We start from the raw sequence: 27164 nt of genomic DNA, 5'->3' as shown, positions 1-27164 counted from the left end.
AGTAGTGGAGAGTTAGACAGAGTTAGACAGAAGATGCTGTGTCTTTGTGCTGAAAATAATGGAATAGCAGAAGGATCTTGCCCAAGGGTTGTGCAGAGCTGTGTGTGAGCATTGTGGACAAGCAGCAGCACCCAGCAGGTGCCACCCTAACCTGGACGGCCTTCCTGGTGTGTGCACAGCAAGCTCGGCAGGAGAAAAATTCCTCTAGGGATCGACAAGTCTATCAACACTGTGAAGGCTGCAGGCAAGGGAAACAGAGTGGATGGGCAGTGTCTCATGAGAGCTCTGAAAACGGATCCAAGACCAAGTGTTCAGATAAGAAAAAGCTACATCTACAAATAGATGGAGCTCGGCAACAATAACCAACAATTTAATATTGTCTTTACATTTTTGCATCAATATTTTCTCTGGGGTTTTCATTAAATTAAGTTAAGCAAATAGTTTTAATTGATACGAATACTGCGAATATCCCACATTTGTTGTGAAAACCCAAAACAGTTTATTTCAGCCAATTACCTTCAGAAAAGACATGATTAAAGTTTGAAACCCTTGTGCTTCTGTTCATTTAGCAAGGGACTTATGCTTGCTTAGAATGAGGATTGCTGTAAAGTCACTGACACTAGTCAGTGACTTGATGCAATTTGCTGGGTTCCTTATATAAGAAACATTATTTGTGATTGGCTTAATGAACTGACCTGAATTGGAATGTTTATTATGTGAAGTGCCTTGAGATGACTCTTGTCGTGATTTGGCGCTATATAAATAAAAATGAATTGAATTGAACTTAATCATGCCAGCAGCAAAAATAACACAAACAATTCTCCAACCAAGCGAAATAAATTACATATATACTGTGTACATATATGTAATATGTATATATATATATATATATATATATATATATATATATATATATATATATATATATATATATATATGGAGAGAGAGAGAGAGAGAGAGAGAGAGAGAAGCGGAAATCCACATTATTCTCAGATTAACTTTCGTCAGGTTCACCCAAAGTTCCTTTCCTTCACACTCAGCAACAAGGGGAATTTGAAACTGACTAACTCCTACCTTCCCCCAGGGACATAAATTTTATCAAGTGATATGTTATTTTTCTATTCTGTACCAGTTGAAGACGCCGGATGACATGAGAGACTGGCCTGTTTTACATCAACTCCAAGACTGACCCTTTTCTCAAGATGCGGGAAGTCATATAACTTCTCTTAGGTCCTCCTGGGAGCTTCAAGATTTGAGTCTTTGTAAACCTTGTATTTCTGTTTATCTACAATCAAAGAAGGTGTCTAGGTTGTTTACCCTTAAAATAAAATTTGAGGTGTTCAAAGTAAATGTTAAATTCTTATCAGTTACAAACCTAAATGCTTGTTAGTGTTCTTTAATGTTAAACATCTGCCAATTTTTGCTTCTCCAGTTTAAATTCATGCTAAAGGTAAAACTGTCCAGTTTTAAGACATAAATTTAGTTCTTTCCTGCTTAAAGTAATACTTTTGAGGCCTTAAATGAATAAGTTTGGCCTGGAAACTGCTCCAGGATTTTGAGTCTCTGTGTTTGTGTATTCTGTTTTGGATATTATTTGTGCAATTGTTGGACAAAATGACTTGCTGTGGCATTAATTGCACTAATAGAGCATCCAAGGAGTCTCCACTTCATTTTTTTCGGTAAGTAAAATTATTTATGTATTTTAGGTCACTGCCGAGCTGAGCTTAGATTTTAACATGTACTGTTTAACCATGAAATTTAAATGTAATAGGGTAAAACCCAGTGCATTTAACATAATGCTGCACTTTAGAAAATGGGTTGAAATATAACATGTTGGTGGAGCTGGGTTCCGACTATCGGCTTGTGGAGCTCTCGGGAGTCCGATGTTTTCCACCCATTCTCCCCTCCCCGCAGCTCGGCGCATCTCTGTCTGATCGCAGCTTCTGTCTGCTGCGCAGGCTGCCGGCATGTGGAGCTCTGGATGGAAACCGATGTTTTCCACCCGTTTCTCCCCGCAGCTCTGTCTGATCGCGGCTTCTGTCTGCTGCGCGGGCTGTCGGCCTGTGGAGCTCTGGATGGAAACCGATGTTTTCCACCCAGTTCTCCCCTCCCTGCAGCTCGGCGCATCTCTGTCTGATTGCGGCTTCTGTCTGCTGCGCGGGCTGCCGGCTTGTGGAGCTCTAGGATGGAAACCTTTCCACCCGGTTCTCCCCAGCGGCAGCTCTGCGCATCTCAGATTGCAGCGGCACTTGTCTGCTGTGCGGCTGCCGGCTTGTGGAGCTCTCGAGAGACCTCTGTGTTCCACCCGGTTCTACCCAATGGTCAGCCCGGCGTCTCTGACTCAGAAACTCTGGTGTTGTGCACAGTTAACTCCGGTTGTAGCTAGGTTGCTACCTCAGTTAGCTTAGCTCCCACCTCCGCGTTAGCTTTGGGTTAGCTTCAGGTTAGCTTGTAGCTAGTTCGACCGAGTGTCGTCAGTTGATCCCAGCCTTACAGCCCCACCCTCAGCTCCACCTCTCTTCCCTTTGGTGGAATTGTCTGGGCTTGACGGAACCTGTGACACGGTCAAAATGGTGGTGGTGGCCACCTCCCATTTTTCTTCAAAAACGCGTTATTGGAGCTTATGGAAACCCATCCATCCATCCATTTTCTGAACCCGCTTTGTCCACGCACGGTCACCGGGGGGGGGGGGGGGGGGGGGGTGCCTATCTCCAGCGGACAAAGGGCAATCAGGCGGTACACCCTGGACAGACAGCCAGTCCATCGCAGGGCAACACAGAGACACACAGGACAAGCAATCATGCACACTCACACTCACACCTAAGGACGATTTAGACAGACCAATCAACCTAACAGTCATGTTTTTGGACTGTGGGAGGAAGCCGGAGTACCCGGAGAGAACCCACGCATGCACAGAATGAATATGCAAACTCCATGCAGAAAGACCCCAGGCTGGGAAGCGAACCTAGGAACTTCTAGCTACAAGGCAACAGCTCTAACCATTGCGCCACTGCACAGCCTCTATGGAAACCCATTGTCCAATATTTATATGTTGATGGTTCACACTAACAAAGACTGGGTGGTGCCCTGATTAATTAATATAAAATTATAAACGATGAAAATAAGCTAAGTCTACACCATATTTGATAAATACAGATATAAATCTATATTTATCGCTACTATATATATATATATATATATATATATATATATATATATTCATACTGCTAGGTGGCAGCAATCTTTACTGCATTTATTCTAATGGAATGACAAGATCTCACGATAAGACTGGATGCATCTTGGAAGCATCTGGTCTGAGTTTTCCAATCAAATTTAGTCTTAAAAATAGCAAATATCATCTAACTTTTAGTATTACAGTGTGTCATACCATCTCTTCTGTGTTGTGGTTTTTATTACATTAGACAAAATAAATAGAGAAATGAGACAAGCAATTTTTTTTCTGTTGCTTATCTGAGGATTTTCTTTTTTGCAGGTAAATGTAAACTCTTTTTGAGTAAAATCAGTGTTGAAATACCTCTACTTAGTTATCTACACCAATGCCTCAACATCCTGTGAGTCTTATGCAGTAGGAGTCATCAGTGTACTGAACTTGAACTTGTCAGTTAAATAACATTTTTCTTTAGTTTTTCTGTTACAACGCTTTTTTTTTCTACTAGAAAACTGTCAAATACCCCCAAACTAAACCCCGCAAACACCCTAATGACAACAGTATTCCCAAACCGCTGAGGTCTCTGAAATTCACTCACAAAAACAAGACCAAGTTGTGATCCAAAGCTCTCTGGATCATAATCCAATAAAATGTTCATTTTATGTGCAAGAATTACTAGAAAGTTTAAGGTCCCACCAGGCAACCCATTTGGCCCAAAGGACTTAAGACCAGTGTCCAACATGCATCATATAAGAAGACATTATTAAAGGAGCTGTTTTTATGTTCCAACAGGTTAGAGCTAGAGGACCGGCAAAGCAAAAAACAGAAGTTGTCGCCTCAAACTCTAACAATGACTCAGTACGTGAGTTATTCACCAAAAATGTCTTTTACAGGGAACAATGATCGTTTCTTTGGACTGTTCTGGGTTGTGGCAAGTCAATCACTACTTGAAATTATTAAAAATATAAGCAGTTATCATTTTAAGCCACTGGAACAACAAAACAGATCAACTTTTTTTTTTTTTTTTTTTTTTTTTTTTTTTTTTTTAATTTAACGTGTCCTGTCTGGCTGTGAAGCAAGCAGAATTGATGTCTGAATGCTGGTAACAAGCCTTACAGTTTTACTCTCAGGTGGAGCATCAGATCATCTGCTTTTAATGTCTCAGGTGGAGCATCAAAGAGTCTGCTTTTAATGTCGCACCTGATATTTAAAACTTTATTGTTATTGTTTTTGAATGCTTTGTAATTTCGACCAGACACGGAGACAGAGGTGAAAGAGAAAGGAAAAGAGAAAAGGTGGGGAGAGAGGGGGTTAGGTGGGGGGGGGATTCAACAAAAATAAACAATAATGAACAAGAGTCTGCTTCTAGACCTGCAAAATGAGACGAGAAAAAAGCAAAACATAACAAAAAAAATGGGACACAACACCAATATAACAAAATCAAGCTATCACTGCGTCAACTTGATGAAGAAATATATAATCAATCATTGTTTAACTAAACAGTCACACGATAATATACCACAGTGCATTGAGTGCCCACCATAGTCTTAAGACATGTGTTGAACGTGCCCAAGCCCATACTTATGAGAGCACCATGTGAGCACCTGTGTGTGTACACGCGCTTGTTTATGTAAGGTTTATCTATAGGAGCGTCCAATAGAGAGTGTGAGGGACCACAGATCTGCCCCCCAAAGACGCGTAGGAGACGGGGGGGAGCTCCAAGTCCCAGAGATCCAGGCGCTGCCCCAGAACACAGGAACCCCAAGGAGCCCGCAACCAGAAAGGCCCCCACCCCCCTCGAGAGGCACAGAGGATCGCCCCGGGGGGCCACAACCAGCAGCCGGCAGAGCCCCGGGAGATATCAGCGGCAAGTCCTCAGGCCTGCCCGCAGCCTCCCACCCCCTAGCCGGCCGAGTCCGGGACCCAGCGACCCGGGACCCAGGGGCGACCACCCCCGCCGGGGACCCAGCAGAGCCCAGGGACCCAGACCCCCCCAGGCCGCCACCGGGATTGATCAGGCAGATGCCAAAAATCTTAAACTCCCTGACCCGGGAGCCACGAACACTCAGGCAGACCAAGGCATCACACCCCCACCAGGTGTGACAGGGGGGAGGGGAGACGAAGATCAACTTGAGATGGAGCCATAGAAGCAGCAGCACATAACATCACATCAAGGTTAAGAAATCAAAAACACAATCTGTCATTTTCACAGTGGAGTTTCTATTATTTTGACAATTCCAAGTGTGAAATAGCAAAATCATCATCATGACCACTAATCTACTGAAGCTCAGCAGCTTCAATGAGACACGTATAGAAACTGTTCAAGGATACCACAATAAGTGAGACTGGAGTGACAAAAACCACAACGGTATTGTTTATCAAGTTTTTCATCTTTGTTTGATGCTCAAGGGATTTTTCAGATTTCTTTACGAACTCATTAAAGGCCCAGTTTGGATATCTGCAGGTTTGGAGTGTTTTCTTGTCTTTTTCTTCTGTCCTGGTGGGAGTTTTCTAAGCTTGATGGTCAATGGTAAGTTTTTGATGACACTCATTGGCTCATGTGTGCAGGCTTCCTATACACTTACCGTATTTTCCGGACTATAAGTCACACTTTTTTTCATAGTCTGGTTGGTTAAAGTGACTTATATACCAAATTATGTATACCGCGCTGCTGCGGACCGGCTCCGGACCAGGAATAAGGTCCTCTGCCCTGCCATCACCTGCTGGAGCCTGTGGCGAGCTGCTGCGGGCCGGGCAGCTCCGACCCAGGAATGAGCTACCCTGTCCCGCTAGGAGGGTTTCAAACACCGCCATCCTCTGCTGCAGACAGTGGCGCGCTGCTGCGCCCTGATTGTTTATGCTGTTATTGTTACCGGTACTTGTCTTGCAATGTGAAAGGCTTGGTCTCAGATTTTGTAAGAAAAATAATAAAATTTTCCCCCAAAATGTGACTTATATATGTTTTTTTCTTCTTCATTATACATTTTATGGCTGGTGCGACTTAAACTCCGGAGCGACTTATACTCCGGAAAATATGGTACGTACAGCATAACTTGTCAGTAGCAGCAGAAAAACCAACATGAAACAAAAGAAATGAATGAAGTCTTCAACTCTCCAATGTTTGAATCTAGACTCCAGGGAGAATCACAGCAATCCACACATCCACATTTGTGACCAGCATGTGGGCCAGGTCCTCAAAGACTCTGACGATCCTCCGGAGGGATGATCGAAGGAGAGTGTAGCGGTGGCAAATGTGTATTATTTATTTGATATTCTGAATAAATATACAATATTACATTGCTTGATCTTTATTGTAAATATCAGAAAATTATAGGGCTTAATCAGAAGATTCTAATATTCTTTGCTTTATTAAGCAATTATACACACTTCGTTTTGATTCATGAAAGAGTCAGGTTTATAGTAAAAATGATTTTTATTACAAGAAAAACACAAGTGAACTAAGCATTTACCGTGAATGGATGGGTCTAAAGGTGATGTAAGACTAATGTGTAAATGAGGTGTTGGTCAGAACGTCCAAAACTCAGAGTGGTGTCTCCAGATGAAAAAGAATTTGGTTTGCAATAAACTATGAGGTTGATTGTTATCAAAGCACATTCAGACGCAATCTCTCTGTGTTCTACTCTCACCCTTTGGATGACCCTCGTCCAGATTCGGAGGCCAGAAGAGGTAAGCACCGACTTTCTCCAGTCTCAAGAGATGTCACCGGGCATCACAGGATGGAATCAGCTTGCGTCTCAGAGATAACTCTTAAGAAGTGAACAATTCAGCTTTGTTCTGCAGGAAGTGTTTTTCATCAGCTTTGCAGGTGCACAAAAGGTTTCACGACGTATAAAAATCTTGGATGTTTATGGAGTCTTGCAACAGGTGGCCAATCTGAGCTATTCTCCAGAACTCTCCAGCACTGAAAAATCTCTGTCTGGCTTTAGCTTTAAAGTGTATTTGTTATGGTTTTCAAAGCCAGTCAGAGGCTGACAGAAAGGAAGATGTTTCCAAGCAACTCTCAGAAACACACCTTCTTTAATATGGAAGTCCTGATCTGGGTAAAAGGTTTTAGCTATGTGTATGGGACTTTAACTTAGCTGTACTTGTTATGGTGGATGTGCAGGTGTGTGGACCTTGTCGTCAAAACGTGGGGAACACATTGCAGTCTAGTGGATCAACAGCATCCACTCAATGAGCACAATTAATGAAGCACTTCATTTCATAATACTATAATTATCACCATTAATAGTAAGCAAATGTTTATTCAATGATTATCTAGATTATAAGTCATGGAAGGAGTTCATACTGATTTATTAAAATCATTCTTGACATTAGCACTGATTTGAGCTGGATCTTCTGTCTTCTGCAGCTGAGACCTTGAGGAAAGGAAGCTAATGTTACGATTTAGACTTGTGGAGTCTGAATCCCAGCTTGTGTGAAGGCAGACTTGTTTAAAGGGAACACAAGCAATGTTGTGTCTCCTCTCTGACCAGATGTTGAATAGATGGTGGAAGGTCAGGCTGTACCTAAACTAACCATTGCTGGACACTACAAGAGGCTCATAAAATCAGCTCATGTTAATGAAGAGCTTGTTTGTTTCCTAGTAGTTTTCTAAAAGACCCTCATAGGAGAAGGAAAGAAAACAAAATGTGGTTTCTGGATGCTCAGCTATGATAACTAAGATGAATGATAACTTTTATCAGCAGTAGGCTTGGGCGGTATTACCGTATTACCGTATACACGCGGTATTACAAAATAGCGACGGTGTCAGTTCCAATACCGTCATGAAAAACAGCTGTGCGACTGACCAGTTCATCTATCCTCCCCATACTCCAGCTCTGCAGGGAGAGCGTGTTGGCTGTGTCAGAAAACGACCTCCAGCTTACAAAGTCAATAAAAACCGCAATTCTAAAAAAGCTGGAGGCCAAGTATGAATCCGATTCAGTGCGCAAATGCACTTTCCTCGATCCTCGTGTCAGATATGAGCTTGATGACAACGCACTGGCTGAAATCAAAGCTGAATTACAGGCTGAGATCGTGAGCTTAGAGGGGCAAACAGCACCAGAAGCAGTGGCCATCCGAACCATAGAGGAACGAGCACAACCTGAACCCCCACGCAAAAAGATGTCTCTGGGAGCTCTCCTGCAAAAACGAGCCGCTGCGCCGGAGGGTCCCGTCAGCGCAGAGCAGCGGGCTGGAGCTGAAATAACAGCGTACTGTTTGGAACCGGTTATTCAAGGGGACGAAGACCCTCTTCTCTGGTGGAAATATGCTGGCAGTCGTTTTCCCCAGATGTCACGACTGGCCCGGAGGTATCTATGTATTTGTGCCACCAGCTCACCATCGGAGCGGGTTTTCAGCACCGCAGGTAAAGTTGTTGGTCCACAACGTGCAAACTTGAACCCAGAAAAAGAAAACATGCTGGTTTTTCTGGCGAGAAATCTTAACTAGATTTGCTGCAACATAACGTTCACACTCCTATGTGTGTGTGTGAGCGCTCACGCGTGTGGCCGTGTGATGGAGTTTTCTTTTTATAATTTTAATGCAGTTGTTTTGGTTGCAATAATTTTTATAATTTCAATGTTGATGGTTATTCAACTCTTGTTGACTGTTATGGCCTATTTGCACAGTTTCACGCTGCTCGTTGATAAGTTGTTCACTTGATTTGCGCACAACAGCGGTCCTGGGTTTTTATGTTGATTTATTGCTGTTGGACTGGTGACTCTTTGCACTTGTTTATAAGCTGCGTTTTTTGTGTTAATAAATGTTGTTAATAGTATGTGAGTTGCGGTGTTATTTTTTTAGTAATTGTTTGGTATTCGGATTCGGAAAGGTGAAGGTCCACTTGAGGCTTACGTCATACTTTTTAAGTATTCACGGTAATACCGTATACTGGGGTAAAATTAAGTGGAAGTTAGACAGTATTCAAATTTGGATACCGCCCAAGCCTAATCAGCAGATTAAAACACTGGAAAAGAGGTTGAACCGTATCACTATAATAACCAAACCCGCCTAATGAAGAAAGCAACACATTTTAGTACTGTTGGAGGGAATCTAAATGATTAACTTTACCCCCTCTAACTAACTGCTGTGAGCTCATAACTGATAAAAAAGATGCTTATAGTATTCTGACCCAATAATACCAAAGAGATTGTATTAAGACCTCAGGAAATGATGAAGGCGTGTTAGTCTCACTAGTTCTGTTACCTCTTACTCAGAAAACAATCTGATGACAATCACCACCGACTGTCTCTGACATATTTATTTTATTCTTTAACATTACTCAAAAAGCTCTTTAGTGTTTCTTAGTTTGGCTAACCGGGCCTTTCCACTAGATGTGCAAGGGTCGCTCAACATCCACAAAACGTAGTGAACAGCAATTAGCAGCCTTTATGGTGGATGGGAACATTTCCACCAGCTGCAGAATGTTGCGTAAGGACGCGTTGTTTATATTTCAAGTCTTCCAGAACGCGCCAAACTCCGCAGTTCAGATCGAGCCAGACAGGAAGTCAAACACAAAGGCGTGCAAACATCTGAAAACTTTCTATATAAATGTCACATGCAGATTTTCAGTTGCTTAGTTAGAAAATAAAGTACCTCAATTCCCTGTGAAACCCTGTGAAAATGACATTGCGCGTCGCTTACACATCCAGTGGAAAGTCTTGGTAAAACTGTTTTTAAACTACCACCTTTTTTAATTCTGAATCTTTCCATCCAGTGTGACATATTTCTACATAAAGAGCAGTCAAGCTGCACACTTTAAACCTGTTAAACTTTCTTTTATTTCTCCTTTGAAACGAGAATGAGGACATTTAGTAGCTCAGCGCTGATCCATAAATAATTATTATGATGACATGAACTGAGATGCTGAGTCAGACAGAGAAATACTGATAGAGCTGGACTGGAGTGTGTGTCTGGGGAAGGGAGACACATGGGTAGGCGGATGAATGGGGCGGGGGGTCGAAGAGGGTATCTGTGCGTCCAATATCGCACTCTGTCAGAAGCTGTAATACCTCTTCCATTTCATTAGCGACTACACAACTAGAGCAGACATCAGTCAGCCCCCCCACTTGACTGATAGAAAGATAAGAGTCTAAGCATAACACGTGTCAGCGAGCTTCGTGGGATGAACTTATAGTTTGCTGGAAGTGACTGAACAACAGTAACATAAGTCACAGTCTGGCTAAAAACACCGTGTGGACCAGATATTGTATTTGAAGTGTGGTTAGATGGAGCAAATACAAACTGCTTGAGTTAAAAACGTGGTTCAGGTTAAACGAGAGCAGTTTTTCTTACCAGAATTAATAGATCCGTTCTTGTTGATGGAGGCCAGGATGCAGGGAAGCGAGCCGCTGGTTTTGTGCCGAGCCTTGTCACCAGTTAGTAGTTTAAGCTTCTGCGACGTGACGGGAGGAAAACGATAAAACTGGAAGGTGAGAAAAATGTTTCCAGGCCAGTCGGGACCAACACCTGCTGTTGGTATTCTGTAAAGAAAAGATTTTAAAAGACAGAAAATAAGCTTGTTTAATCAGTATTTTAAAAATAATGATTTCTTGTAAAGTGTAGTAAAATATGATTATATTTTTTGTACAATAGAAGTGTGTGTGTTTGGAAATGAATGGCTGAAAAATGAAAATGTCAATCAAAACTTGAATCACATTTGAGCTAATGACTTCCATACAAATATTTGCAAGGAGGAAAACTGAGCAGAGCTTGTAAATCATCTTCAAACCCAGTGATCCTATAACAAGGGCTAAATGACATGCTCAGGGTGCAAACTCAGTGCTACGTCTTTAATTCAGTATAAATGTATCTTCTACATGTCAAAAGCTGCATGAAACCACCTTTAAAGGCCCACTGAAGAGAAGAAATCAGTGTGTTGATATGATTTCATTCTAATTAAAAAGAATGCAGACCAACTAGGAGTCACGTTTAAATTCTATTCAGTTTATTTGTAAAGCACCACATCACAAGAGTCGTCTCAAGGCACTTTACAAGGTCGGCATTCCACTTGAGCTGACCTATCAGCGCTGAGCTCAGTTCATTAGGCCAGTTAGTTGTTTCCCAGCAGACTGCATGGACTTACTCATTTTATATCTCAAGAGACTTCACAAAAATCACCATTTTAAGCAAGCATGTAGCGACAGTGGAGAGGAAAACTCCCCTATAGGTCTCTGAGGCTATAGAAATCCAAGTAATGTACAGTGATTTCTAACAAACACCACAAACATGCATATTTCTAACGCCACTCTTCAAATCAAACATTTGGACCAAAAAAGAAACTGGTGATGCACCAATAAGACTTTTTTGGGCCAATACCGATATCCAATATTAAGGTCACTGTTATGGCCGACAACCGATATTTGCCGATACCAATATAGTACAGTAATGCTTCTAAAATCAGCTGATTTTGTATAAAATGAGCATTATTAAAGCTGAATTTACATAATTTTGTACACACACATTTACACTTCTGAGATGATTACAATCACTGTCACATGACTTAACAAATACACATCACCCCCTCACCCTCTGAAACAGGCAAACAAATGGAGACAAGATGGAAAAAATATTGTTTGTTAATATCGGCCTGTTTTTATTTATCGGACCGATACCCATATTTTTAAAAATGACTAACATCGGCCGATACCAATATTGATGCTGATATATTGTCCATCCCTAAAAGAAATCCTTCTTAGTCTCAAAAAGCTCGCAAAAGGTGTGTTTAAAGCTACAATAGCAGACCTGCAAAACAAGCTAGCTTAAACCATTTTATGACGCCTCTTACAAGGTTTATAAAATAGTTTAGCTGTAAATAATTTGTGGAAGTTCTCTTCTCTTGCATTTGTCTAAAAAACCTTTGCCAATAGCACGGCTTGGTTGTTGTCTGTCCCACTAAATCACCGCACTTCTGCTTCTACCTGGGTCCTCCACTGATGTGCAGAACACCACGGGTGTGAGAGGTTCACCGCTCAATAACATTAGAGAAGGAGAAACAGCCGGTTGCTACCACTTCAGCTACCAGAGTCCCAAAAAGAAAAACATAATTTGAAGTTACGTAAAAAAAATAAAATAAAGATGTTTAGGGCGACTGGTGTTTAAAGCTTTCTCGCTCCCTCTGGCAATCTGGGTTCCAGTGTCAGAGGGGTGTAGCCCAGGAATGATAGCCAACAGGAGGGGTTACAGTTCCATGATGTGTTTGTGTTTAAAAGCTAGCTTGTTTTGCTGATTTGCTGTTGCAGCTTTAATCAATTTACATTTCAAAAGAAAAATTGAATTAACTTCTTAGTGTTCCTGCTTGATTATTTAAAAAAATAAATCTAAATAAGTTTGTTGTACTCTGGAGTTCTCTGGATGTCTCAAAGTAAAATCTGATGAGAACAGCTTGTGACCTCCCAGTGAGTCACACACTCTGGTATGCTCCGGCTACACAGGCTGAGATGTTCCCTGTCCAAGAACATCCAACTGTAACTGCAAGACTGATAATTATAATTTCTGGGGGAAACAGAAAATCAAAGTGCTTTTTCACAGCCGTCTAATATGTCTGTTGATACTATTGTCACAGCAAAAACGGCTGCCTGCCATACCTGTTTGTCATAATTACGAGGTAGCTAACCCGCCCTCACCCCACTGCCTCACAGACACTTATATATGCAATTAACTGTATGCTCAAGCGTGTGGGTTCAGGTAGCCCTTCAGTCTGCCTTGAAACGAAGCAGAAGAATCCAACCGGCTTTCTTTCCACCTCAACATAAAACTAAAGATGAAAATCCATACTTTTTCTTGCTGCACTGTTTATTTTATTGCACATGTTTCGACTTATGATGGGAAAATGTTATGACTTACCCTCAGGCTATTAAAATTAGCTTTGAAAATCATGTTTTTACAACCGTGGTTTTCTCCTTCTTGCCTGCAGTGAGGACGCGATTAAACTGGAGCTGTTTTTTAATGAAATATAGGAATGCACTTAACAATGGCGAGTCTTGCTGCAAAACAAAGTTATGACTTTGTTTTCTTTTATTTAACTTAAACATCAAGATCACTTGTTTTTCAACACACCTGCAGTGGTCTCTAGTATAAATGAATGCCTTATGAGTTGGTCTCTGTGGGGGAAATGCTCTGCTGCCCCTATTTCAGGAAGTAAAGGTGACCATGGGCAGAAGGGAGCTGAACACAGCAGGATTTTGAGTCTTACTTACTGATATTTGAACATCTCTCCTCTGATTGGCTAACCCTAATCTTACTCTACCACTGATTCTGTTTGCTTTGCAACGTTGATGTTTTATCTCTACAAATAACACAAATTTGAATAGGGCTGCACGATATTAGGAAAGCCTGCGATATTCGATAACAGTGCTTAATATTGCGATATCGATATTACTCACGATAAATGAACAAATAGTAAAGTATGCAATGTTGATGTCGTCTGGCGTATGACGTCTGCTCTGGGTTCAAAGCAAACAAAAACAAATGCATGAATTCCATTCCAACATAACATTTTTATTGTAAAATCATGCAGCTGCACCTGCTACTGTATTAGCAGCTGCACCTGCTACTGTATTAGCAGCTGCACCTGCTACTGTAATAGCAGCTGCACCTGCTACTGTATTAGCAGCTGCACCTGCTACTGTATTAGCAGCAAAACAACAAACTGCATGCATGCAGTTTCTCAGTGACTTTAAAACATCACCTCCACCATAAAACTTTTTCTGATGCTCCAAATACAGAAAAACATCCCTTACCAGGGTTTTGAATAATAAAAAAAAAAATCTGAAAGTAAGTTTAAATGTTAAATAATAGTTAACATCACTTAAATGCAACAGCAAATTCTCTCATTGCTACTGAGCATTTTCTCCACTTATGTGGTTATGATATAAGGCTGTTGCTGTAATTGGGAAGTGAACTGTGCTGGGCCAAACTAGGAGAATATTAAGATTTTCTGAGGGAAAGAGAAAAACAATTGTCTACCTTTCAGAAAAGGAACTGGCAAAAAAAGTACATGGAAAATATGTGAAAACGTTTGTTTTTAACCCCAAATTGAACAAGTTTACCTAGATCTTAAAAAGCAGCTCAGATGATGAAACTGCAACTATGATTCTGATAACAAGCTAACAAATTTAACTAGCCCCTCTTAAGATAACCGGCTAGCAGAGCTTCTGACTGACAATTTATGTGCAGCAGCAAATCAACTATCCTGATTAACAAGGTTATAAAAGCTCATAAATGAAAAATCACTTTGATGTGTGGGGGAACTTTTCCAGGCCCTCTTTAGCAGGGTGGGACTGGGAGGAGAGTGCTGTAGCCTTTTAGCTGGAAGCTAACGTCACCAACCGGTAGAAGACTAGCGACATGGAGGTAGGTGGGTTGGTTCACCGGCACGTGTCGGAGTCAGCCCGGTTACTATCAGCTGCTTAACGACACCGAGCGGACTCACGTTCACGTTTGAAAGCAGCGCTGATTCCAGAAACCTCAGCACAAAGTGCGTTCGTTAATCTGAGCCAGCATGACGAACAAGGGAAGCGAGCGGCAGCGGAAAGCGGGGGCAGAGTGGAGAAAGTGGAATATTGGGGTAAGGGTCTACGTAGGGGGCGAGCGTATTAAGTGAACGGACCCATCTGATTGGCCGCATATCAGAGGGGCTACATTTGATTGGTCAAATAATACTTCCGCGTAAAAAACAGAGCTGGTTTACAAAAAGTTGATGTATGACACGGATGGAAATGTTTGAACCAAACATTTATCGCAGTTTTTGACGTGCTTTGCGATGGGCTTATCGCACGTCCTGTTATCGCGATGACAATTTTTCGATATATTGTGCAGCCCTAAACTTGAAGAAGTTCTGCTTTGTGGTGGGGTTGCTGATGCTAACGGTTAGCTTCTGCTAGCCGAGACACACTCTACTCTCTCTTGGAGGCTGAATCAACAACAGTCTCCCCATCGTGAGCCAAGATGGATGAGTCCATCTTATAATGTGATGTGTAAATGAGCGTCTTTTCTTATGAGCTTTTTCTCGTCTATTTTCTATTAGCAGGTAATAGAGGTAGACTATTTTTATGCTCAGCCTGGAAGTGAACTCAGCATGAGTAAAAAAAAAAAGGTCTCTAAGTGAACTTGGTCTTTAAACATTTAGCTTTGACACTGTTAGCAATTTAAGCTAAGCTATGTTTTCTGAAATGCATACTCGTTTGAATTAATATAAATAAGTAAAGAAAATGTTTCAAGGAATGATTTCCTGACTTCAGTGTGTGGTTTTGAGCAGATGAGCATTTGCATTTCATAAAGTACTCATATTTGTTTTTGAGAATGACATGGAAGGAGATCAGTAGCTGCAGCTTCTGACATGGCTTTAAATCCTTGGTTTTAGAGCGAATCCTCTTTCACCCTCACTATATTCAAACTCCAAGCTTAGAAACTCTTCCTGCAATGCTTTGAAAAGAGAACTGTCACAAAATGTTAGTTTTTGTATCGATCTAAATGTTTCCAAGCAAAAACTCTTTAGTGACACAAGATTCAAGAATGTAGCAGTTTATTTTTCTCTTGAGTTTAACTTTGCAGTAAAATCTGGAGTATTTAGCCTGCTGTGATTTCCTCATCTGTCAGAGGTACTGCAGATGCAAAAATGACCTTAACGGTAATTGATTAATCCAGAAACTCAGCAATTAGAACAGTGTTGGAGCAGTAGAACATTTTGGTTTTACCACCACATACTGATGAGCCTGTGACGAACAGGACGTAAGAGAGGACGGCTGGTAGAACATGAGGGGTCAAGTGTTCTCCATCAGAGGGGACGACTCCCCCATAGGCTTCTCTGATAGAAGCAGTGTTCTGAGAGGATATAGCATTTTGTGAGAATTAGTATGCATGTGCATGGACACAAACTTGATATTTGAATATTGCTCCCATTACCTTGCCGAGAATGTCGGACGCCATTTTCCATGGAGCATTAAGATTCATAAGAGGATGTAAACCCCTCCCTCACCCCTGTGCTTTATACTCACAGGTTAAGTGGCTGTAATTGTCCTCATGCAGACTTCTTCTTTTACAGATCCAATCTTGGCATTTTGCCAGCCTCCTTATCTTCCTATAAAGTATGTCACCTAATCAAAGCAGCCACAGCCTTCAACGCTTTAACCAGACCTGTGGTACACAGAGAAGTCTCCTGCTTCGCTCCATCATAATATAAGAAAGAAAATGGTGTTTTATACAACGCCTCTCAAGATAAAAATCCCAAGACGCTTCACAAGAACAAACATTTTTTAAATTATTAAAACATATATTAAAAATGTATTTAAAAAATATCACAAAAATTACAAAAAAAAGTTTTATTGTTATTTTAAAATGTGAGGAAAGGGAGAGAGAAAATGAATTGGAAAGAGCGAAATGACAAAGCTCCTTGGATGGGAAACGAAACGTCTTCAAGACACCAAAGAAGTCCAGTTGCCTTCATTTGAACCCTTTTGGATTACCATGACCTGGATGACTGAGAATCTTCACAAGGAAATAGGAACGAGGGCGGTCAGTGGATCCCGGGAAAGGCAAAACTCTTAGAAAGAGCAGAACAAGGAAAGGGTGTTGACAAAGATCACCCATAAACCAGCTTGAACAGGTGAGTTTTCGGGTGCTTTTTAAAGGAGACCACTGAGTCCACTGATCTCAGGCTCAGGGGGAGAGAGTTCCAGAGTCTAGGGGCCACAGCAGCAAATGATCTGTCACCTTTGGTCTTTAGCCTGGTGCTGCACAACCAGTAGGCTTTGATCACTGGACCTCAGGGATCTGCTGGGGGTGTAGGGACTGAGAAGATCACCAATGTAAGATGGTGCTTGTCCATGTAAGGCCCTATAGACCAGAACCAGGATCTTGAAATGAACCCTGAAGTTGACTGGCAGCCAGTGAAGCTGGAGGAGAAGCGGGGTGATGTGGGTGTGTTTGGAGGACTTGGTCAGAAGCCGAGCACAGGCATTCTGAACCACCTGTAGACGGTTCAGGGAGGTTCTGCTCAGACACGTGAAAAGAGAGTTGCAGTAGTCTAAGCGTGAGGAGAGGAGGGTGTGGAGAACTGTCTCAAGTTCAGAGCGGGACAGAATGGGACTCAGCTTAGAGAACGGGTTCATTGTACCATCGAGGTGAGTTGCTGGGTCAAAGGTCACACCAAGATTCCTAACAAGAGGGTTGGTGTGAGAAGCGAGCTGACCAAGAGAGTCTCTGACTTTGTGAACCAGCTTGTCTGGGGCACAGACGAGGATCTGAGTCTTATCTTCATTCAGCTGTAGAAAGTTCCCACCATCCGGGTTTTAATAGAGTAAGAATAAGATGTCCAGATTAACTCTTGGCTGCCACAAAAAATGAAGTGATAACATTTCTGTGTGTGTGTGTGTGTGTGTGTGTGTGTGTGTGTGTGTGTGTGTGTGTGTGTGTGTGTGTGTGTGTGTGTGTGTGTGTGTGTGTGTGTGTGTGTGTGTGTGTGTGTGTGTGTGTGTGTGTGTGTGTGTGTGTGTACTCCTGGATGGAACATCTTATAAACCAGAGAACAGATATTAAAGGTCTCATTCACTCATTTTTCTTTATATTTGTAGTGGTCTCTAGTATGAATGAATGTCCTGTGAGTCACTATCGGTGTAAGACGAGCTCTGACGCTCCTGTTTCAGGGGCAGAAGGTCGTTGGAGGAGTAGGGGGTGAAAAACGTCAGGATTACGAGTCTTGCTCATTAATATTCATGATATGCAAACATCTCACCTCTGATTGGCTAACAACAGCACAACTCCTTGTTATGTTCTTTCTGTGTTTCTTTTCAATTTCAGAGCCTCGCTCTGAAGATGGTGACTGACTGTTTTATATTTTGTAATACTTTTAGCAATACGTATGTTCCCTTGAACTAGGTCTCCAGAAACCGTGACCCTGTGTCTGAAGGAGAATATATGCATAAATGAAGATAAACTTAAAAAAAATAAGATCATAACGTTTAGGATGACTGGCCTTTTGGAGGTTTAAATGAACTGACCCCTGTCCATTCAAGGAAAAACAGAAAATAAAATGAACTTCTCATCCCAAAGCCAAAAAGTGTAGTGTTGTGAAGTTTTCTGTACAACAAGCTGCTCCATGTGTGTCAGCACTGCTGATCTCACCTGGTAAATGCCAGAAACTGAAACACCAGCAGGTTTCCTTGTAAAAGGTCAGCCTCCTCCTGCTGAGAATCAAAGGACAGAGGTGCTGTGGGGTCCAGGACGTCTGCCACCCGGCCACTAGAGTCTGCAATTTCAGGGAAGCCAGCAGAAAAGAGGTGTGCCAGCGAGCTCCTCGAGCTGACAGAACAGGAACTGAGGAACAAAAAGTCAGATTTTCAAGAGAAGAAGAAGCTCAAATGGTTTCTTGTGAGCTTTTCTGCACACAGCAGGAGGTAATGTGTGGAGTCTCAACCATGCTGGCCTCATTAAGGTGATTTGTTTTAAATGATACAGGAGAAATGGCTCGATCTGAGTGGAATACAACACTCACTTATCATGTGAGATTTTTTTAATCATGCTTTCCTTCCATACTAATTCAAGATGATTATCTTTCTGGGAGATAACATCGACTTTGACGCTTCATCCTGCTTATCTGAACCTGAATAGCAATATCCGGCTGCATGGATCATAAATGTGATGAAGCGATGATGAGACAGCATACGGATGTCAGCGTTTGCGTCGCCACCATTACAGTTACGGGGGAGACGGAGCTCTCCCTCAGGATCTTCAAGCGTAATTGCCAGTTATCTCTAATCATGGTGGCCACCTGTTTTTGCACAACTACTGTAAAATACATAACGCATATTTTCTACACCAACATCTAACACACACACACACACACACACACACACACACACACACACACAGTGCAGATGGTTGGCTAAAGTGCAGGCAACAGAACAATGAGCGATCGTGTCATGATAGCGGCGTGGACGCCGCCCTAGTCCGTTTGGTGAACAGTTCAAAACAAAACGACGGTTTTCTTAAACAACGAAGCCTCGATCAACTAATTAAGGTGACAGCAGCGGAGAAAGGAGTCGGTTGTGTTTTTCCTCACAGCTGTGTCGATTTCATGCTTTTTGTTTGTTCCGCGCTGATTAAAGTTTTATCTCAATTTAGCCTTCGTGGATTAATATTCAAGCCATCATTTTTATTTAAGAAGTGAGCTCCATCAGATACACGCAGCCACTTGGATTAAACTCCTTTCAACTTTATTGTTCTCCTCAGAAAAGTGGGTCATTTCACACTGAAAACAGTCAAAAACGATGCTTTGGCTCTGAGTGAAGCTGCAAAGATGTTTCAGCCCACTGAACTGAACAACATCGTGCCTGGATCCAAGCGCTGGGATTGGGAACCGCTTTCTCTGCCAGCTGCTTATTTACAGAACCTCTGCATCAGAACAAGTTCTCCTCTCTCAGTGATTGTGCCCATTATTTGCGAAGCATACTTTCTTTCTCGTTCAGGGTATCAAATTAACGGTGTTGGCTGCATTCCCATTGGCTTTGTATTTATAAAACGTGAGCTCAGTTCATTAAAATATTCCCTACAGACTCTAAAGGTATTTCTTACAGCTCCAGATCACAGCTGACTCATGACCCATGATGAGTTTTTTCCTAAAAGATTAGTAATTACCCAAAAGTCCTCAAATAACTTCAATCGGAGCCCTTAAAAATGAAACTGACTAGTGTTTTTCTGTCTACTTGCTGAACACGTCAGGCTTTAGCTTGTGGTGTGATCTAGTGTGAACTGACAGTCCGGGTGCTAAGGCTGTTTTAGAGTTTTACAACTATCTTAAAAGATGCATGCAGAGAGGAAAAAATGCAGAAATGAGCTTCTGGCTAAACACCTGCAAGAATAAAAGGAAACTGATCTAAAAAAAAAAAGTATAAATACTTAAGAAAATCATGTCAGCTGATGGAAAAGAGGCATTGTGCGAGTTATTGAGGACTTGCCACACAGATAACAAAATTTAAAACAAAATGATAAGATTTTGAACAGCATTACTTTACTTTCAGGGAAAACATGAACGGCTCACCTTGGTACGCTCATCCCCGGAGTGATGACAGGAGCGTGGACAGGGGTGAAGGGAAGCTCCCGAAGTTGGTCTCCTTCCTCCTGACCTGAAAGTGGCTCATCACCAACCCGCTGAAGGTCCATCTCCAGGTGGGTGATGTTGGTGACAGCAGAGCGGGCCTTCAGCAAACACAAAAATCATCAATGATGCACACACTGCATTAGATTACAGCAACTATAATAGCCTATAAGCCACAGACCCCTGGTTTGTCACTTCCTGACTTTTTAACCATCATAACATTAGCATTCTCCATGGCATTTGTACTCTATCACTGCAGGACCTACTACGGATAATGATCAACAACGTATTTGGGATAATCTAGGCCACATGTTAGATGCCACGATCAAATAAAGACAAAGGTTTTAATCTGAACATGTCCACCTCCATTCATAACTATGAAGATGAGGTAACAAGCTTCTGCTTTGGACTGCTAAATCAAACATGCTAGCTCTTTACTAAGGAAACAAAAATCACTCATGATGTTAACCTATATCTCTGATAACATTGTTAGCATTGATTCACTGCTAGGTTTGGCTAATAAAAGGCTAGCATGCATCATCGTTTAGCAACCCAAAGCAGAAGCTTGCTAACTAGCCTTTATGTAGGTGGACACATACTGTTTAAAACCATCTGAAATTGGGCCCACATTATCATGTTGACTGCTATTCTCGGCAGGTCCTGCAACGATCACTTAAAAACGCGATGGAGAACGTTACTGCCAACTGGGAGTGATTCAGCAGGCTAAAAAGTCAGGAAGCATCAAACCAAGATTCCATGGCATAAACCCTACTATGCTACTTTTTCACATTTTAAATCATGTTCTTGAGCCATTATGTGCTAAAATGACCCTACAGGATTACTGAAATGTCACTCTGACCCCTACTGCCCTCTGTGGTCAGAATGCTGCATTTGCAAATTCAGACCGGCGGGCCGCCACCTGTGGACCTGGCGCTGTTTTCAGCACATTTCCTGCATATTTTAGATCATGAACAAAGTTGATTTGTTTTATTTAGTGACGAACCACTCCTGTAGACACTTGTGGAGGCTGGGGAGACATTTCAGCTGTCATATTAAGGTGTTAAAAAGACAAACGCACAGCGAGGAGATATGTTTTGCTTTTGGTTCTACTAAATGGACATTAGGGGGTGCTAAAAACAAGCCTAAGTTAACATGTGTGACTTCTTCTGGCACTCACAGAGCACAGTCACTTCTGCTTTGCTCCCTTATCTTTTTCCCAAGGCTCTTTTTGTCCCGTCTGCCTACAGAGCGCTTCTCTGCATTTCCTCTGGAAATCACTATTTTTCAGAAATGGATTTAATTAATTGGTCATTCAACACGATTGATAAGATTTTTTCTATGATGAGAATGGAGGAGGGGGCTCGCGCTTGCCCTCAAGGGACACACGCAGCGGGATATATGCTCGATTCCTGGAAGAAGTGGAATGTCATCTGTCTCTCTCAGCTGTCCATTGAGGACGTCGAAGATGTGTGGATATTAGGCCTGATGATCGCTGGATTTCTTCTGATTGGAGTGGGAGGATATCTGGTTTTCTGAAAAATTGGGATGACGGGAGCGATTGGAGGGCGACCCGCACCCATGGACGGCACCGTCCGGGCGGAGACTTCACAGACTGGGACATTACTCAAGGTGAATCGCAAGCTGGACAATGTCTTAGCTGTGTTACCGGTGTTAGTGCGCAAAATGGATGTCATCTCGGAGAGGGTCACCGGACGGTGTGGAGATGTTTAATCACCGAATTGGCTTCACTGGAGGACTTGAATGATCAATACAGACTTTAAGGCAGAGAGGAAAATTATCTCTGCCTGACCCAAACAAAGTCTTGTTATCCAATCTGATGCCATAAGCAGCCTTGGAGTTGCGTGCAAAAACCCCCACGATGGAAGGAATGCAGACAAATGCTGTGAAAACCCTACCTACCCCCCCCCCCCCCCCCCCCGCCTTCAGATTGTGGTCTCTGCATCGAAGTCATCAAGATGGAGGCACTCACTATGCTCTGTGCTTTCCCATGACCTCCCACCCACCTGTGGATTCAGTTGGCCGAGCGCCACACAGGCTGCTCCCGCTGAGGAGACCCCCCCCCCCCCCCCACACACACACACACACACACACACACCTACCGGGTCTCATGTTGTGAACTGTGACTTTCGTGCTTATATGTTGAGGTGTTTTTTTGCATAGTAGAGCTACACCCTGCCGGTGTAACTCTGTTAATGCCTTTTTCTCTCTCCCCGAACTCTCCTCATGTAATCCCCTCTTCATCTATTGAATGAGCGCCGTTATGGCTGCTCTCGTGGTCTGCCTCTATCTGTCCTGTCTATATGTGTGTGTGTAATCTTGGTCAGGCTGTTCTGAGGAGTCAAGTTCCTATGCTCTGGTTCGCTGGAGCGCTGGCAATAAAATTCTCTCTGATTCTCTGATTCTGATTCTCTGATTAATGGATGCAAATGTGGTCCTTTATTTAGGAGAAAGCTCTGATGTTTCTCCTCGCTAAGAAGTCAGGCTCTATCATTACCAAAGAACACTTGAATAGTCATTAATTTAAACAACATAAAACAACTTTGACCTCTTCATAACAAGCTGATCAGACTGAAAAGGAAAGGGAGGTTTGCAGCAACAAAAGTTTGACCCACTGACGTACGCTTACACGCCAGGATAAATCCATAAAAGTCTGACTTTACTGAACATATTGGCTGCTTGGAAATGCTATCTCAAATAAAGTTGGGGTGTATTAAAGCAATGAGGCAACAAGAATGAAACTTCACTAAGGATAAATCAGAAAATTGCCTAATTTTCTCCAAGCCTAAGCTTATTGCAAAGCCGGCATATGTCACAGAGGACATAAGGGGCTTAAAAGGTTGTGCTAAAGTCTGTATTGATTTGTGGGGGCTCATCTTTGTCATAAGACAAGGATTTAAATCGTCACCTCCATCAACATAAAAACTCATGACCAACCACCAATGTGCTCAGTGATCATTAAAGAAGCATTGCTGCATCTGAATACGTTTGAATCTGGAAAGCGTAGAGTAGCTTAAAAATTATTAAATGTGAACATCTGACCCTGTGCTATGACATAAAGCAGGTCATCTTTCATAATTTATATTTTCCCTAAGCCCCTCCCCTGGCCTTAGCAACACAAATCCTTTACATGAACCTAGAGCGTTGATCGATAGATTTGTGTATCCACAAGAGAAAGCTGTCACCCAATAAGAATGCACTCCAGTTCCCAGCATGCACTGCACAGTGACGCATGGTGTCGGCTTAGCACACCAACCTAGCTTGAATGCTAACTCAACCGGCATTGAACTAATGGCAGGTCCTATCCCAATACTCGCACTTTCACCCTCGCACTCTTCAATTGCGCGTTCCCAGCCAGGGGTGCGAGTGGAAGTTGACGACGCCCCCATTGCACCTTTAATCAGCATTTCACCCAAGTCTGCAGCGACACGGACCTCGGGCAAGGGTTTTACCCAGAAGTCATTGCTGCAGGAGAAATGGCTCAAGTTCCTTTTCTGAAAATATGTATTTTCTAATGAAATTAGTTCATTTTAGGATGATTAGTTGATGCTCTAAAACTTTTAGACAAAGCAGCAATAAATGTAATTTTTTTTTTCAAATAACTGTTTGGCTGTTTGTTTAAAAGTTGTTGATAATGGTTTTTGAAAAAAGTATCACAGCGACCAGCATCCCGGCATGCGTTGCTATTGATGAAGCAATGCTCCCTGTCTCAATTCTGCTATTATTTGCACACTTGTGTACTATGCACTCAAACCCTACTGCACACTTTCTCCAAATGCACTTTGCTGGAGTCTGCAGGGCGCAGTGTGAGTATTGAGATTGGGCTTCAGTCTGTAAACTTCAAGCTAACCGTGCTAATTTTGGTGTATTTTTGCTAAGTGATTAGCATAGAATTCAACTGTGTGCTACATCGGATTGTTGTTTAGCCTGTTGTAGCATTAGCAGGGGTGTGCTAGCATCACAAGTGCTGGATTCCTGCCCGCTACAGACATTTCCCTGGCTTAACACTGCAGACTTGATTAAAATTAGTGATTAGCAGCTCCTGCAGAACCCAATGAATGCTAAGGAGATGATTGATTCAGCAGTCAAAATCAGCCGTGTCTAAGCAGGAACATCTCTAAAACATTACTTGTCTGTTAGAGGTACATGGCTTTTTGGGTGCATGTTCGTGGTATGAGGCGTGGCTTTCAGCTCTTTCCAAAAGTGAAGGGCTCCTCTACTCGATTTTGTTGGTATTTGTTCAAATTTCCTTAAATGTTTGGCTAACTAGATGCTATTAAAGTCTCAGGCTGCTCTCCCCTCAGATTACTCTGATATTCTATTTCTATTAAAATGATACGAGGAAAAAAAATCCACATGATGTCACAAGTGAGAGAAGAAATTTCATCATGGTCACCGACTGATGACTTGTCTCTCCATTTCTAATATTACTCTCACAACACTTTGTGTTGGATCTTCAGATCTGCTGTCCTGAAACAAACTCCTCACGTTTTTTCTGAACTTTAATCTCCATGCACCCATTCAACTGGATTTGATCTTTTTGCTTCATGTGTTTTTCATAAACAACTCCTGTGTGACACATCGTTTCATCAGATTTGCCATGTGAAGACAACAAGAAGTGACCAAACACACAGAACATCTGCTACAGATACATAAATAGTATAAACTTTGTTAGATAGAGGAAATATGAGGTGTGCACATGCCCCCATCTCTTTGTGACCCAGAATGAACCGTCGACTCTGCTCTCCCTCAGTTTCACCTGACATCCTTTAACATACAGCAGGTGCTGCGGCAAAACCACTCATCACTGGTAATGAGATGGAGTATTTAGATGGATTGTAGCATTTCAGGCTACACGTCTCTCTTTTTTTGTTTACAAAATCTACGAAAAGCCCATTTCAGTACTTTCCCCCTTCCTTTAAGCCACCAAGCCCACTAGTTTCTAGATGAAAATGTAATTACGAATGAAGTAAAAGGTGTACTTGATGGAGGGTACAGTGCAGATATGGATTATCAAATACTTGAGCTCCATTAAATGCTTATGGCAGCAGACTCAAAGTGGTTTATTGGACATAAGCAACAATGACTAATCGATGGTACAATGAAAGAAGTTACATCACAGTACTTGCTGTTGACATTGGTTTGCTCCAAAGTGGACTTCTTTTCATGTTCTCCTTGTGTTTGGTTCAATTAAAGAGCAACCATTTTTTACTTAGTGATGAAAATGATGAGTCACTCTGAGCTTTTCGTGCAGGCTGAATGTGAAAATAGTCTCCTACATCTACAATGCTCGGTAAAAATGAGTACACCCCCTCTAAATAGTATGAATTTAATCAGTAGCTCAATGAATTTTCACAAGGCTGGGTTTTTATTGAACACTTGATTAACTCCATTACATGAAATTAAGGTTAATAAGAATAACTCAGATCACAAAATCTTTAGTTTTACTAAAATTGTTTAAAGCAAAAATGAATACACCCCACAACAAAAACTACTACATCTAGTATTTTGTATGACCATCGTGATTTTCAAGGGCAGCACCAGGTCTAATAGGCATGGAATGAACACGTTGGCGACATGTTGCAACATCTATCTTTTCCATTCTTCAAGAATAACCTGTTTTAGAGCCTGGATGCTGGATGGAGAGCGATGCTCAACGTGATGTTTCAGAATTCCCCACAGGTATTGGATTGGGTTCAGATCAGGAGACACACTTGGCCATTCAATCACCTTCACCTGTTCTTCTGCAGAAATGCAACAGTGGCTTTAGATGTGTGTTTTTTATCGTTGTCGTGTTGGAAAAGTGCACGACGACCAAGTGATGGCAGCATCTTCCCCTTCAGTATAGAGCAGTGCATTGTTGAGTTCATGATACCATCAATGAAATGCAGCTCCCCAACACCAACAGCACTCACGCAGCCCCACATAAGGACACCGCCACCACCGTGTTTCACTGTAGGCATCATGCATTTCTCTTTGAAATCCTCACCTTAACAATGCCATTCAGTATTGAAACCATTAGTTCCAAAAACAGACATCTTTGTCTCATCACTCCAGATTATTGAGTCCCAGCTTATCTCTTTCAGCATGGGCCCTAGCAAGTTCTAGGTGTGCTTTTTTGTGCATGGGCTTTAGTAGAGGCTTCCTTCGTGAACGATACCCATGCATGCCATTCTTCTGCAATGTGCACCATATGGTGTCACGGGAAATGGTCACTCCAGTTTGGCTTTCTACTGCTTTAGCTAACTGCAGTGACTTACAAGGTGTTTATTCCTACTTGACTACTGCAAATGTATTAAAATATGAGTAAAGTTGACCTCTGCAGTTGGGCTTTGCATTGTGCAGTTTGAATCTCTCACATGCCTCCTAAAAACCAGATGTTTGATAAGTTTGTTTTTACAGAGGACAGATAAAGTTAGTGCACGGCATTTAAAATGTGCAAAGTAATTCTGATATGCAGAAAACGATTCCGGGTTAATCCCAGGATTACAGCTTTATGATTTTTCTCACTATTCTGTGAGATTATACAGCACTGATTCCCAAATGTATGCATCTTTGTGGGTGAACATGGTCTAAATTAGGAAAGACAAGGCAGATTTCAAAGGCAAAGTGACTGTCAGCCAATTCTCAGCAGCAAACACCCACAACAGTGGGGAGCAGGTTACTTCTGCATCATTTCAGGAAATTATTCACAAGAGGTATTAAAATCAGCACGGTGCGGCTGACTTCCTCAGCTTTTCTTGGGCGTATGTGCCGACTGCAACCATAATGCATTAGGATGCATTAGGGCTTGTTAGAAAACCGGAGCTCATCGCACTCTTTTTAACATCAGTCATTATCTTTATGCTGGTTCACAGCATTCGTTAGAGAATATTGCAT

General features: G+C 42.1%; 1 protein-coding gene across 4 annotated transcripts in view; it reads right to left on the bottom strand.

The window, feature by feature from the left end:
- nphp4 (nephronophthisis 4) overlaps positions 1 to 27164 on the bottom strand; it is a 226391-nt gene that overhangs the window by 64356 nt on the left and 134871 nt on the right. For all 4 annotated transcript variants that reach the window (XM_015967467.3, XM_015967468.3, XM_015967465.3 and 1 more), the window contains 3 exons: positions 20211 to 20368; positions 18296 to 18487; positions 10469 to 10656 (listed from right to left, as the gene is read on the bottom strand). In XM_015967467.3, coding sequence (XP_015822953.3) covers positions 10469 to 10656; positions 18296 to 18487; positions 20211 to 20368 — 538 coding nt within the window. The remainder of the gene's footprint in view (positions 1 to 10468; positions 10657 to 18295; positions 18488 to 20210; positions 20369 to 27164) is intronic.

Source organism: Nothobranchius furzeri, chromosome 15, assembly GCF_043380555.1.
Source record: "Nothobranchius furzeri strain GRZ-AD chromosome 15, NfurGRZ-RIMD1, whole genome shotgun sequence".
In the NCBI taxonomy this organism is placed as follows: Eukaryota; Metazoa; Chordata; class Actinopteri; order Cyprinodontiformes; family Nothobranchiidae; genus Nothobranchius; species Nothobranchius furzeri.
Note: the sequence above shows the minus strand (reverse complement) of the source record. Positions and strands in the feature narration are given on the sequence as shown.